The sequence below is a fragment of the Macaca fascicularis genome, chromosome 7, assembly GCF_037993035.2.
Source record: "Macaca fascicularis isolate 582-1 chromosome 7, T2T-MFA8v1.1".
Taxonomy (NCBI): domain Eukaryota; kingdom Metazoa; phylum Chordata; class Mammalia; order Primates; family Cercopithecidae; genus Macaca; species Macaca fascicularis.
In genome coordinates, this window is record NC_088381.1 from 87762178 (window position 1) to 87776216 (window position 14039).

At 39.5% G+C, this 14039-nt stretch overlaps 1 protein-coding gene across 1 annotated transcript; it reads left to right on the plus strand.

The window, feature by feature from the left end:
• The first annotated feature begins 12047 nt into the window (after positions 1-12047).
• On the plus strand, positions 12048-13061 carry LOC102141089 (olfactory receptor 11G2-like). Its single transcript, XM_005562456.4, has one exon. It carries the CDS (start codon positions 12120-12122, stop codon positions 13059-13061), a length of 942 nt encoding a protein of 313 aa, XP_005562513.3. The 5' UTR covers positions 12048-12119.
• The last annotated feature ends 978 nt before the right edge of the window (positions 13062-14039 follow it).

Here is a 14039-nt window from a genome sequence, read left to right on the forward strand (position 1 = left end):
TTCATATAAGAACATGAGGTCAACCTTGACTGGTAGGACGAGCCATTACCTGATAATCAAATCAATGGAAAAGTTTTACCAGATGAAAGTGAATGTCTAAGAAATCATCTCCTTCCTTCCCCTTGTCAATCCCTTTGTCTGATGTCAGTTGCATTATTTCATTTTCTTCTTACTAACCATGCTTCCACTCCTGTATATTTTAAAATATATCCCACAATCCTTGCTAATGAAAGTGTGGTCTTTGATCATCAGCTGGGCATCACTGGAGAGCTTTTTAGAAGGCAGGATCTAAGGACTCTGTCCTAGGCCTATTGAATCAGAATCTGTGTTTTAAGGACATCCTTAGGGGATTTATTTGCACATTAAAGTTTAAGAAGCATTTATCTACAAGAAATTCTCTGAAAGAGTCACAGTAATCACAACCACATGTAGGACTTCCTATTGACACCTACCTTTATTTGAACAATAGTTCTCAACCTACTGACTCAGAATTGGGAGTTGGAGCCAAAGTACAAGCATTTTGAAAAGTTCCCTCAGAAGATTGTAATAAACAGAGAGGGTTAAGAACCACTGCATTGGAATTTAGGAATTTCCACACTCTACAATAACACAAGATAAGACCATATCTACATTTCTTTTCTTTTCAAAACCCACCCTGGTACCAATCAACCAAATTAGATTTAAACAATGTTTCTGGACCCAACTAAGGGTTGGGCTGCTATTTCTCATGGCCCAATAATGAGATGCAGATAAACTGGGAAGGAAGAGAGTTTTTATTTCTGTAACTAGGTACAGGGAGAAGGCCTGGAAATTATTGCCAGACCAACTCAAAATTACAAAGTTTTTCAGAGCTTATATACCTTCTAAGCTATATGTCTACATGTAAGTGGGCATTCATCTAAAGACATAGTGATTAACTTCTTTTAATCTGTAACTAAGGTCTGCGTCCTGAAGACCTTCTGCTAGAGCCTCAGTAAGTTTACTTAATCTAAATGGGTTTAGGTGCTGGGGTGGTTACCCTTATCTTGTCTCTTGCTAAATCACAGAGGTTTGGGGAGTTTCTTCAGACCTCCAATAAACTTGTTTGTGGAGGACTGGGGAGTTTCTTCAGACCCCCAATGAAACTTGTTTAATGCTGAGTATGTCCCGTTAAGAATTCCTTCATTATTTTGTCATGCTTTAAGGCCCAGGAAAGGCCTAGGCAAAACTCTTGATGGGTTTTTGTTACATTCCAGCCTTTGTTTAAGGGCATTGGCTTTTTTAGCTTCAAATATTTAACTTTACCACTCAGTCAGTATGGAAACAGTTGTGATGGAGGCCTGTGTCAGTGAAACCTGGCCTGCCACAATAAGATGTGTTATAACCCAACTATAGTGTTCGTCACTTTGCTAAAAAATGTTGTATCCAACGTGGAGGAATAGGAACACTTTTACACTGTTGGTGGGAGTGTAAATTAATTCAACCATTGTGGAAGACAGTGTGGTGATCCCTCAAGGATCTAGAACTAGAAATACCATTTGACCCAGCAATCCCATTACTGCGTATATACCCAAAGGATTATAAATCATGCTACTATAAAGAAACATGCACCCATATGTTTATTGTGACACTATTCACAATACCATAGACTTGGAACCAACCCAAATGTCCATCAATGATAGACTGGATTAAGAAAATGTATCACATATACACCATGGAGTACTATGCAGCCATAAAAAAGGATGAGTTCATTTCCTTTGCCAGGACATGGATAAAGCTTGAAACCATCATTCTCAGCAAACTATCACAAGGACAGAAAACCAAACACTGCATGTTCTCACTCATAGGTGGGAATTGAAAAATGAGATCACTTGGATACAGGGCAGGGAACATCACACACAGGGGCCTCTCGGGGAGTGGGGGGGTTGGGGAAGGGATAGGATTAGGAGAAATACCTAATGTAAATGATGAGTTGATGGGTGCAGCAAACCAACATGGCACATGTATACCTATGTATCAAACCTGCACGTTGTGCACATGTACCCCCCAGAACTTAAAGTATAATTTTAAAAAATGTTGTGTCCAAAATAGGTGTCTCTTTTGAATGTTCTTTATATGCTTGTATTTGGAAGATTACACATAGTAAAAAGGATTGAGAATATGAAGAAAACTTTGTGTGGCAACTTATGCAATCATTCATTTAAAATATTTCTGAGAAAAACTATCTCAGCATTGTACTAGCTTTTGGATTATCCCAGATTATCAAAATTTCCTTCCTTCCCTCAGGGAGGTCACAACTCTATAATGGCAATAAACTTTTTTAACCTTTCTTGTTCAGTAACAGTTTGATTCAAATATAATTCATATACCATACACTTCACCCTTTTAAAGTGCACAATTCAGTGTTTTTTAGTTCATTTACATAGTTGTGCAACTACTAGCACAATAAACTTTAGGATAAGGTCACCACCCACTTCCCCGCCCCCCAAAAAACAATTCCAAACCCATTAGCAGTCACTCCCTGGAAACCACTAATTTATTTTCTGTCTCTATGGATTCACCTATTCTGGGTATTGTCCTAATACCAAAACCAGGAAAGGACCTAACAAAAAATAGAACTGCAGACCAACATCCCTGATGAAGATAGATGCAAAAATCCTTAACAAAAAACTAGCTGACTGAATCCAACAGCATATCGAAAAAATATTCCACCACAATCAAGTGGATTTCATACCAGGGATGCAGGGATGATTTCGCATATGCAAGTTAATAAATGTGATACACCACATAAACAGAATTAAAAACAAACATCACATGATCATCTCAATAGACTCAGAAAAAGCATTCGACGAAAATCCAGCATCCCTTTATGGTCAAAACTCTTAGCAAAATTGGCATATAAGGGACATAATTCAGTGTAATAAAACCCGTTTATGACAAACCCACAGCCAACATAATACTGAATGGGGAAAAGTTGAAAGCATTCCCTCTGAGAACTAGAACAAGACAAGGATGCCCATTGTCACCACTTTATTGAACATAGTACTGGAAGTCCTAGCCAGAGCAATCAGACAAGAGAAAGAAATAAAGGGCATCCAAATCAGTAAAGAGGAAGTTAAGCACTCTTTGCTGATGATATGATTGTATACGTGGAAAACCCTAAACACTCCTCCAAAAAGCTCCTAGAACTGATCAATGAATTCAGCAAAGTTTCAGGATACAAAATCAATCTACACAGATCAATAGCCCTGCTATACACCAACCGTGACCAAGCCGAGAATCAAATCAAGAACTCAACCCCTTTTACAATAGCTATGTGCACGCACACACACACACACACACACACACACACAACTTAGGAATATACTTAACCAAAGAGGTAGAAAACAAAGGAGTATTGCTCTACAAGAAAAACTACAAAACACTGCTGAAAGAAATCATAGACAACATAAACAAATGGAAACACATTCCATGCTAATAAGTGGGTAGAATCAATATTGTGAAAATGATCATACTGCCGAAAGTATTCTACAAAGTCAATGCAATTCCCACCAAAATACCACCTTCATTCTTCACAGAACTAGAAAAAACAATCCTAAAATTCATATGAAACCAAAAAAGAGCCTGCATAACCAAAGCAAGACTAAGAAAAAAGAATAAATCTGGAGGCATCACATTACCTGATTTCAAACTACACTATAAGGCCATAGTCACCAAAACAGCATGGCATTGGTATAAAAATAGGCACATAGACCAATGGGACAGAATAGAGAACCCAGAAATAAACCCAAACATTTACAGCCAACTGATCTACTACAAAGCAAACAAAAACATAAAGTGGGGAAAGGAGTCCCTATTCAACAAATGGTGCTGGTATAATTGGCTAACCACACTTAGGAGAATAAAACTGGATCCTTATCTCTCACCTTCTACAAAAATCAACTCAAGATGGATCAAGGACTTAAATCTAAGACCTAAAAAAATAAAAATTCTAGGAAATAACATCAGAAAAGCCCTTCTAGACATTGGCTTAGGCAAGGATTTCATGACCAGGAACCCAAAAGCAAATGTAATACAAAGATAAACAGACGGCACTTAATTAAACTAAAGAGCTTTTGTACAGCAAAAGGAAAAGTCAGCAGAGTAAACAGACAATCTACAGAGTGGAAGAAAATCTTCACAATCTATACATCCAACAAAGGACTAATATCCAGAATCTAAAACACACTCAAACAAATCAGCAAGAAAAAAAATAATCCCATCAAAAAGTAGGCTAAGACCACGAATAGACAATTCTCAAAAGAAGATATCCAAATGGCAAACAAACATATGAGAAAATGCTCAACATCATTAATGGTCAGGAAATGCAAATCAAAACCACAATGCAATACCACCTGACTCCCACAAGAATGGTCATAATCAAAAAATCAAAAAATAACAGATGTTGGCATACATGCAGTAAAAAGGGAACATGTCTACACTGCTGGTGGGAATGTAAACTAGTACAACCACAAAGAAAACAGTGTGGAGATTACTTAAAGAACCAAAAATAGAACTACCATTTGATCCACCAATCCCACTACTGGGTATCTACCCAGAGGAAAAGAAGTCATTATACAGAAAAGATACTTGCACATGCATATTTATAGCCGCACAATTCGCAATTTCAAAAATGTGGAACCAGCCCAAATGCCCATCAATCAACGAGTGGATAAAGAAACTGTGGTGTATGTATATCATGGAATACTACTCAGCCATAAAAAGGAATGAATTAATGGCATTCGCAGCAACCTGGATGGGATTAGCGACTATCATCCTAAGTGAAGTAATTCAGGAATGGAAAACCAAACATCGTATGTTCTCACTCGTAAGTGGGAGCTAAGCTATGAGGAAGCAAAGGCATAAGAATGATCAATGGACTTTGAGGACTCAGAGGGAAAGAGTGGGAAGGGGGTGAGGGATAAAATACTATAAATTGGATTCTGTGTATACTTCTCGAGAGATGGGTGCACCAAAATCTCACAAATCACCACTAAAGAATTTACTCATGTAACCAAATACCACCTGTTCCCCCCAAAACCTATGGAATTAGAACATTTTTAAAAATAAAAATAAAGACACATATATTCTCAGATCAATCCCAGAAATGGAAAAGGGATATAGAAAGAACATAAAAGAGACAAAGAGTAATACAGATACTCCTGAACAGTATTAAACTGATGAGCCTCCTCATCTACTTTTCCAGTTCACTTTCTCCACAGGGCTTGACCCTCCCACTGCAAGTCATTCATAGTGGTGTTTGCAATGTACTGAATGTTTATGTTCCTCTAAAATTCATACGCCGGGCGTGGTGGCTCATGCCTGTAATCCCAGCACTTCAGGAGGCCGAGGCGGGTGGATCAGGAGGTCAGGAGATTGAGACCATCCTGACTAACACAACCCCGTCTCTACTAAAAATACAAAAAATTAGCCGGGCGTGGTGGCGGGTGCCTGTAGTCCCAGCTACTCGGGAGGCTGAGGCAGGAGAATGGCGTGAACCCGGGAGGCGGAGCTTGCCGTGAGCCGAGATAGCGCCACTGCACTCCAGTCTGGGCGACAGAGCGAGACTCCGTCTCAAAAAAAAAAAAATTATACGCTGAAATTGTAACCCCTAAGATGATGGTGTTAGGAGGTGGAGTGTTTGGGAGGTGATTAAGTCATGAAGGCAGCCCCTTCAGATGTGGCATTAATGTCCTCATAAAAGAAACCCAAGGAACCCGTTGCCCTTCCACCACATGTGGAAGGACACAGCAAGATGGCACCATTTATGAACCAGGAAGTAGGCCCTCCCCAGAGTGAATTTGCTGGCACCTTGATCTTAGACTTTCCAGCCTGGAAAACTGAGAAATCAATTTCTATTGTTACAAGCTGACCAGTTTCTTACAGAAGCCCAAATGGACTAAATATGCTTTGACATTTTCTGGAGGGTAAAATTACTCCTACACATGTTGTTGGAGCTGCCACTGTGTGCTTGGGTGGTTTGGTTTTATCAAGATGTAGAGACACCTGCAAGAAATCTGGGAAGTGGGATAGAAAAATTAAGGAGGCTTCACTGCAAACGCCGTATTTACCAGGCTGAGGACTTTGAAATATTTTGAAACACAAATAGAAACAAGGAAGTGAGCTGAATTCATCAGTGTTTTAAATGAAAACTTATGACACAGTCGGGAGAATGAAGAGATAAGACATCAGTTGTGTTTAATGATCTGCCCCTCTGATAAGGATAGGAAACCTCAGCACCCTGCTCCAGTTGTATCTGGTCAGAGAGGGCTCTGGTTTAACTGACTACAGCTAGGAACATCCTTTGACTTGGAAAGTGTCCCTAGATGTAGCTGTCTTCTTAGAGAGATGTAAATGAAGTCTCATGGAGAAACTTTCTGCTTCACGGCCACCTTATTCTATGTTAGGTTTGTCAGTGCCATTTAGTCAAAGATCTCAGGAATACCTGATGAACAAGTTGTGCTTATCACTCAGCATAGCAAGGGATAACATATTTCAAAGGGGAATCCTGGAATGTCTCAGTATGAAGATGTTAGAAAGAACCTTTTACAGGATTTGTGCTATGGTTAGGTGATTTCGGGGAGGGTCTAAGGAAGTGGTAGTTTGCTCCAGTTGGATACTGTCAGAAAGCAAGGGCAGTTCTATGAGTAAGGTTTTTGTTTGTTTGTTTGTTTGTTTGTTGTTGTTTGTTTTTTACTTTAAGTTCTGGGATACATGTGCAGAACGTGCAGGTTTGTTACATAGGTATACATGTGCCATGGTGGTTTGCTGCACCTATCAACCCGTCATCTGTTTTAAGCCCCACATGCATTAGGTATTTGTATAACTAGGTATTTTAACAAATCTAATCTACACAGAAAGCAGAGAAGAAAGAGAATAAAGCTGTAATTGGCTTTTTTCTGAAAGATAGCAGTCACTTATTTTAGAATGTTTGATATTTTACGGATAGCAGTAATCTTGTTTTTGTCTATTAGACAAGATAATGAAGTGGTCTTGTTTTGTCTCATTTTATTACTGTCTCAGAGAGAACTTGACTGAGGGTGTATTCTGTGAGATTACGTCCAACGAAAAAATAGCTATGAGTGTCAAACCAGCTTGAATATCTTGGAGATTTGCTGTAATATCAAATAAGTTATAGATGTCTGGGGCTGTTTTTCTAACTTCGAGCTTGTAAGATTTTTTCATTGGCCACATGGTAGTCACAGTTAGGGAGTTAGAGATATGTTATTGGTTGATTGGTTAATCAGTCAATTGATTTATTAATATTGTGTTCCACCTGTGAGAGGTTTGAAGAAAGGCAAAGGCACTATTTCAATTTTCTTAGAAAAAATAAACAGAAATTAAGGAATGCCCCCAAGGGATGTAAATAACAAGCACAGAACTGTCTCTTGACACTGTTCTCCTTTTAAAAGCAGAAAATGTGTCCTCAAAGATCAGAATATATAGGCTAACTTACTTCTGGGAGGATCTATTTACACCCCTCCATCCTTCAGCAAACAAAGTCAAGAATCCTTATCAGAATTTCCACCCTTTTTCTCCTCTCTAATTATTACCAAAAAGACTACCACTTTACTCTAAGAAAATATAAAAGAAATATCTGAGATTCTTCGTTTGGGACTTTCATTGCTGATACAGGTAAAAAGATGGTAGACTTTCCAGCCTTGAGAACTGAGAAATCAATTTCTATTGTTACAAGAATAGAAAAGTCATATAGTATAGTTGCAGAATCTAATAGGCTCTACCCACACCTCTCTTTGAATTCACCACAACCACACACATACAACCAATATTTCTTAAGCTCTTACTAATCAGGCACTGGTCAAGGTACTCCATTTCATACAGTAATCTTTGCAACAGCCCTTAAAGAAGGCATAATTATGACCATTTTATAGTTAAGGAAACTAAGAAAGTATTAACTTCCTACGACTAGTAAAGAAAACTCTTGACTCTAAATCCAGGACTTTTTCTATCTTGTACAGCTGCCTACCACTTGTCCCAATCTGGAAAATTATCTTATCCTTACTTTTTAAAGAACTTTCTAGAAACAGATTGCCCAACATTACAGACATGGCAGCCCCCTCACTGAACCTGCGCAAACAAACAAGAGGAGGCAAGTGTGCTGTCATGAGACGTCTCTGGGCTGGCTGAGGAGGAGGGGTCAGCCAAGTTAGATGTCCAGACTTCTACCATATTGAACTTTGGGGGAACACTAAAGTATCAGGGAAATGCCTTCGTATCACGCTGCATGTGACACAGCTTGGCTCATTCAATCATAGTCTTTCTTCACCCTGCTTTCTGGGGTTGACTAATTTAATGAGTAAACAGATTTTTTAAGTAGTTTTTGTTGTTAATTAACTTGGTCCAAGCAGCCTGGGTACAAAAACACAATGTTGTGCCCGTGTTCACAGTGCCCTCTACAGTCAATGCAGGGTGAATCCGCTAGATTTTTTCTTTCTCTTTTGTTTTGTTTTTTTACTTTCTTTTCTTTTTTTTTCAATCCAGCTGGGATTTGTGGCAGGTAAACATCATAGTTTCTTCTGCACAGAAGAGATAAGTAATAAAAGGTGAGTAACAATACAGTCTGGTTAAGACTGTTAACTCAAAAGAACATAAAGTCATTATGCAAAAGTATAACCACCCAAAGTCATTCTGCCTTGAGGTGTTCCCAAACAGTGATTGGAAAAGGAAGCAAAAATACGTAAAGTTTTTTTCTTATTTTCAAGTTTCCTGTTAAACCTATCTTAACATTGGATCACTGATATCAGGTTCTACTGTTTATATAACTAGAATAGGAACCAATGGACTTTGCAGACTCATATTCCCAACCAGACAATCAAAGACCTGTTTCAACAAGACAAAATTAAACCTGATTCTATTCCTCAGCTCTATCTACCTTGATGGATGGGGAACTATTTTAACAGAAGTGAGAAGCAGCTACCTACTATTAATTTGAACATTTTACTCCTAAAATTGGTAAACTGTGTTACCAAATAGCATGAATCAATGACTTAGTTCACTATCTCAAAAGGGAAAAGTGATTTCAAATAGTTCCAAGGTCTTTTGTTCCACAGACACACAATCTGAGTCATCCTTGCCCAAAAGTATTGTGTGGATGTGATCCCTTTCTGGGAAATAAGAAAGTGTATTTATGTATTCATTCATTTTATGGATATTTATTGAAAGCTTTCTAAGTACAAAGCACTGTGCTAATGCCTAATCATCTCTGGTAAAGTAACTTCTCAAATTGATTTCAAGCCCATGACAAAATTCTATTTGAAACTTGATGCTCAGGAAGATGCTGTTGAGTGAGTCAGTTCAAAGAATTCTCCCTGGGTAGGGGCATATAGGAAAAGTAAAAGATACAGTAAAGAATGCCTGGTTTAAATAGTAAGATTGATAACAGAACTCATCTCAACAGTCAATGAACTTCCCAGAGAGGCTATAAATTACATCATGCCTTGAAATGTTCTCCTCAGCCACGCTTGAGGACAGTTTTCTTTATCACTTCTGCAATATTTTATCTTGAAAGCAAAATGATTTTGATATAACCACCTACTTTAAATAAAAGTACTACCAAGAAGATAACTATCCACGGTAATATTACCAAAAGAAAAAAAAAAGAAATTGTTAAAATGTAATCTATATATCATTCTGAAGACTCTAGTAAATACAGACTTTAATGTTAGAGAAGGATATTGATAATGAGAACTCTAATATACTGCCAATGGTAGTGAAAAATAGTCCCATAATTATAGAAAACTTTAGCTTAATTTTCTACAGTTAAAGATATACACCTCCTATGATCCAGCTAATAGAAATGCATGTACATGTGAACCAGGAGAGATAAACTATATGGTCATAGTGTAGTGGGAAATCAGGACTGGAGAGACCAACTGCAGTTCAAGGGGGTATATTTTAGGCGTACATCGGCTCAGCAGACATGCATTCTGAAAGTGTGAGCAGCAAAGAAAGAAAAGGAACGCCTTGGGCCGGGTGCGGTGGCTCAAGCCTGTAATCTCAGCACTTTGGGAGGCGGAGGCAGGCAGATCACGAGGTCCGGAGATCGAGACCATCCTGGCTAACACGGTGAAACCCTGTCTCTACTGAAAATACAAAAAATTAGCCAGGCGTGGTGGTGGGCGCCTGTAGTCCCAGCTACTCGGGAGGCTCAGGCAAGAGAATAGTGTGAATCCGGGAGGCGGAGTTTGCAGTGAGCCGAGATCGCGCCACTGCACTCCAGCCTGGGCGACAGAGCAAGACTCCGTCTCAAAAAAAAAAGAAAGAAAAAGAAAGAAAAAGAAAACAAACGACTTTTATGCACCTTGAGGCGGGAATTACATGATGCAGGAAGCTGGCTTACAAAAGCGAGAACAAAACAATTAATTATCAGGTGACATTCTTAGGACTCAGCTTATATCTTGGGAAAACATGTCTTGCAACTCATGCTTATCTATCTTGTGACCTTGCAGCTGCACAGCAAGAAAAACAGGAGCTTACAGAACTTAGAAAATACGTGGAGGAGAGATATGGTTAATGCTTCACAGACCTTACAGAGGAGCAGTTAATATTCTTTCTTAACTCTTACTTCAGGGGAGGGGGGCTACTTCATGCCCATTCTAGCTTAACCTTACACTGTAAATTTAATTTCTCTTAATATTTCCACTTTAATAGTAACATTACCCCCTAACAGCCCCAAACTGGAAGTAAACCAAAATATTTATCTGTTGTAGAATGTTTAAGTAAGTGATGGTTCCGGTCAGGCGCAGTGGCTCAGGACTGTAATCCCAACACTGTGGGAGCCCGAGGCAGGCAGTATCACTTGAGCTCAGGAGTTCCAGACCAGCCTGGGCAACATGGCAAAACCCTGTCTCCACCAAAAAACAAACAATACAAAAAAAAAAAATCAATAAAATTAGCGGGGCATGGTGGCACGATCCTGTGGTCCTAGCTACTCAGGAGGCTGAGGCGGGAAGATTTCTTGAGCCCGGGTGGCAGAGGCTGCAGTGAGCCAAGATGGTGCACTGCACTCCAGCCTGAGTGACAGAGAGCGACCCTATCTCAATCTTTTTAAAAAGTAATGGTTCATTCTTGCAATGTAACAGTATAGAGCAGTAAAAAATTGTCAGAATACAGATATATGCAACAACATGACTTTCAAAAACTTACTGTTGAACAAAGAAACCATCCAAACGTATAATAGTATGATCTCATTTATGCAAAGAACAAAAGCAAGCAAAACATAATACTGTACTATTATTTAGAGGTGCATGCTTAGTTACTAAATTGTAAAGAAAAACAAGGAAGTGATGATCATAAAGAAGAAAGAGTGTTATGATTAGAAGGAGGGAAGGGCAGAGAGTGATGGGGATGGGGCATGTGAGGAGATTCTAGGACACAATATTTTATTTCTTGACCTCAGTGGTAGTTACAATGATGTTTCCATTATGATCTTTTATTAAGATGAATATTTATGTATTATGCATGTTTCCATACATTTCACAATAAGGAAACTTCTGTGTTTATTCATGATACTGACTTGTAGTATATTTTATAGACCAACAACTATTGTCCAAGTAGTTGTTGGACAACTCCTGAGATATTGTCAGGATTAGACAAAAATATCTCAGGATTAGACAAAAATAGTCACTACTGGCCAGGCACAGGTGGCTCAGGATGGTAATCTCAGCATTTTGGGAGGCCAAGGCACGAGGATTAATTGACAAGACCAGCCTGTGCAATATGGGAAGACTCCTTCTCTACAAATACTTTTGAAATTTTCTTGGTATGGTGGCACATACCACATGGTGGTCCCAGCTACCCAGGAGGCTGAGGCAGGATTGCTTGAGCTAGGGAGGTCAATGCTGCAGTGAGTCATGATTGCGTCACTGCATTCTAGCCTGGGCAACAGAGCAAGACCCTGAATCAAATGTGTGTGTGTGTGTGTGTGTGTGTGTGTGTGTGTAGAGAGAGAGAGAGAGAGAGTCACTATTGATAGATGTGCTTATTGCATTCCCAGAGATAGCTTAAATATAAATCTGAGTTCCCATCTATCCTTTCACTGTCATCCAGTAACTGCTAGTGATTTTACAGGTCACAGGCACATGAAAATCTTCAACACCCCCAGCAACTCCAGCATCTTCACTGGCTTCCTCCTCTTGGGCTTCCCTTGCCCCAGGCAGGGGCAGATCCTCCTCTTTGTGCTCTTCACTGTTGTATACCTCCTGACCCTCACGGGCAATGGTTCCATCATCTGTGCTGTGCACTGGGATCAGAGACTCCACACCCCTATGTACATCTTGCTCGCCAACTTCTCTTTCCTAGAGATCTGTTATGTCACCTCCACAGTCCCCAGCATGCTGGCCAACTTCCTCTCTGACACCAAGATCATCTCCTTCTCTGGGTGCTTCCTCCAGTTCTACTTTTTTTTCTCCTTGGGCTCTACAGAATGCTTTCTCCTGGGAGCTATGGCATTTGACCGATACCTTGCCATCTGCTGGCCTCTACGCTATTTGACTATTATGACCAAACATCTCTGCAACATTCTTGTGGGCAGCTGCTGGGTACTTGGTTTCTTGTGGTTCCTGATTCCTATCAGTGTCATTTCTCAAATGACCTTCTGTGGATCTAGGATTATTGACCACTTCCTATGTGACCCAGGTCCTCTGTTAGCCCTCACCTGTACCAGAGCCCCTCTACTAGAGTTGACTAGCTCCACCTTAAGTTCTCTACTTCTATTTATTCCCTTTGTCTTCATCATGGGGTCCTATGCTCTGGTTCTGAGAGCTGTGTTGAGGGTTCCTTCAGCATCTGGAAGAAGAAAGGCTTTCTCTACCTGTGGCTCCCACCTGGCTGTGGTTTCACTGTTCTGTGGCTCAGTGATGGTCATGTATGTGAGCCCAACATCTGGGCATGAAGCTGGAATGCAGAAGATTGTGACTCTGTTCTATTCTGTGGTTACTCCCCTTATTAATCCTGTCATATACAGCCTGAGGAACAAGGAAATGAAACATGCAATGAGGAAAATACTGAGAACACAAAATTAAGAGTCTTAGTTTACAAGATTTTGAGAGACAGAATCTTCTTTATTTAAAAAAACATAGCACTCAGAAAATTGTTTATATTGTTTTTGAACTTTATATACTGTAGTGTTTCATTTTCTAGAACTCATAGGGCTACAAGAAATGTCAAATATGTATTCTATCTCTTTAATTTTACAAATGATAGGCCTGTAAGTTGAAAAAATTGGGTTGAGTTTGTTGGGGAAATATAACTAAAAACAAATCTCTTACCAACCCAGAAAACTTCTCCACAAGGCTGTCAGAGAAAGAAAGTAGTTTTGTTATTGAGTAAGTGTTAAACCAGAATGTGATACATATCACAAACAATCCACCGAGAGACTGCAAGGACAGAAAGACATCTCTCCCTTTTATATAGCAAAGTAAATACAACCCAATACGTGTATGTTCTCAAAATAAACAATAACTAGTCCTCAAGAGGACTTGACAGCGCAATTTGTCACACATAGTTCACCCTGGGTTCACCTGGTAATTGGAGTGACCATTGGTATTTGCTCATTGACTTTATACAAAGGAAAAATAAATTCGTATCTTTATGACAGGAAATCGTTTTGCAATTTAAAAATTAGACTGCCAAAATTAGGCTTCTACCCTTTCACAGAAACAGGGAGATGGGAGCACTAACTTCCTTTTTTGAGGTTCTTGAGAAAGACATTCCTGGGTCATAAAGCTAACCAGAGGCTTGTTTAGCTTTTGCAAAAATTTACAAGCCAGGTGCAATTGTTCATACCTCTGATGCCAGCACTTTGGGAGCCCAAGGCAAGAGGATCGCTTGAGACTAGGAGTTCAAGACCAGCTTGGGCTCAAACCAGCCTGGGCAACATAGTGAGATCCACCTCTACAAAACAAATAATTTTAAAATTAGCTGGGTGTAGCCCATATTTGTAGCCTTAGCTACTCAGAAGGCTAAGGTGGGAAAATCGCTTGAGACCAAAAGTTCAAGGC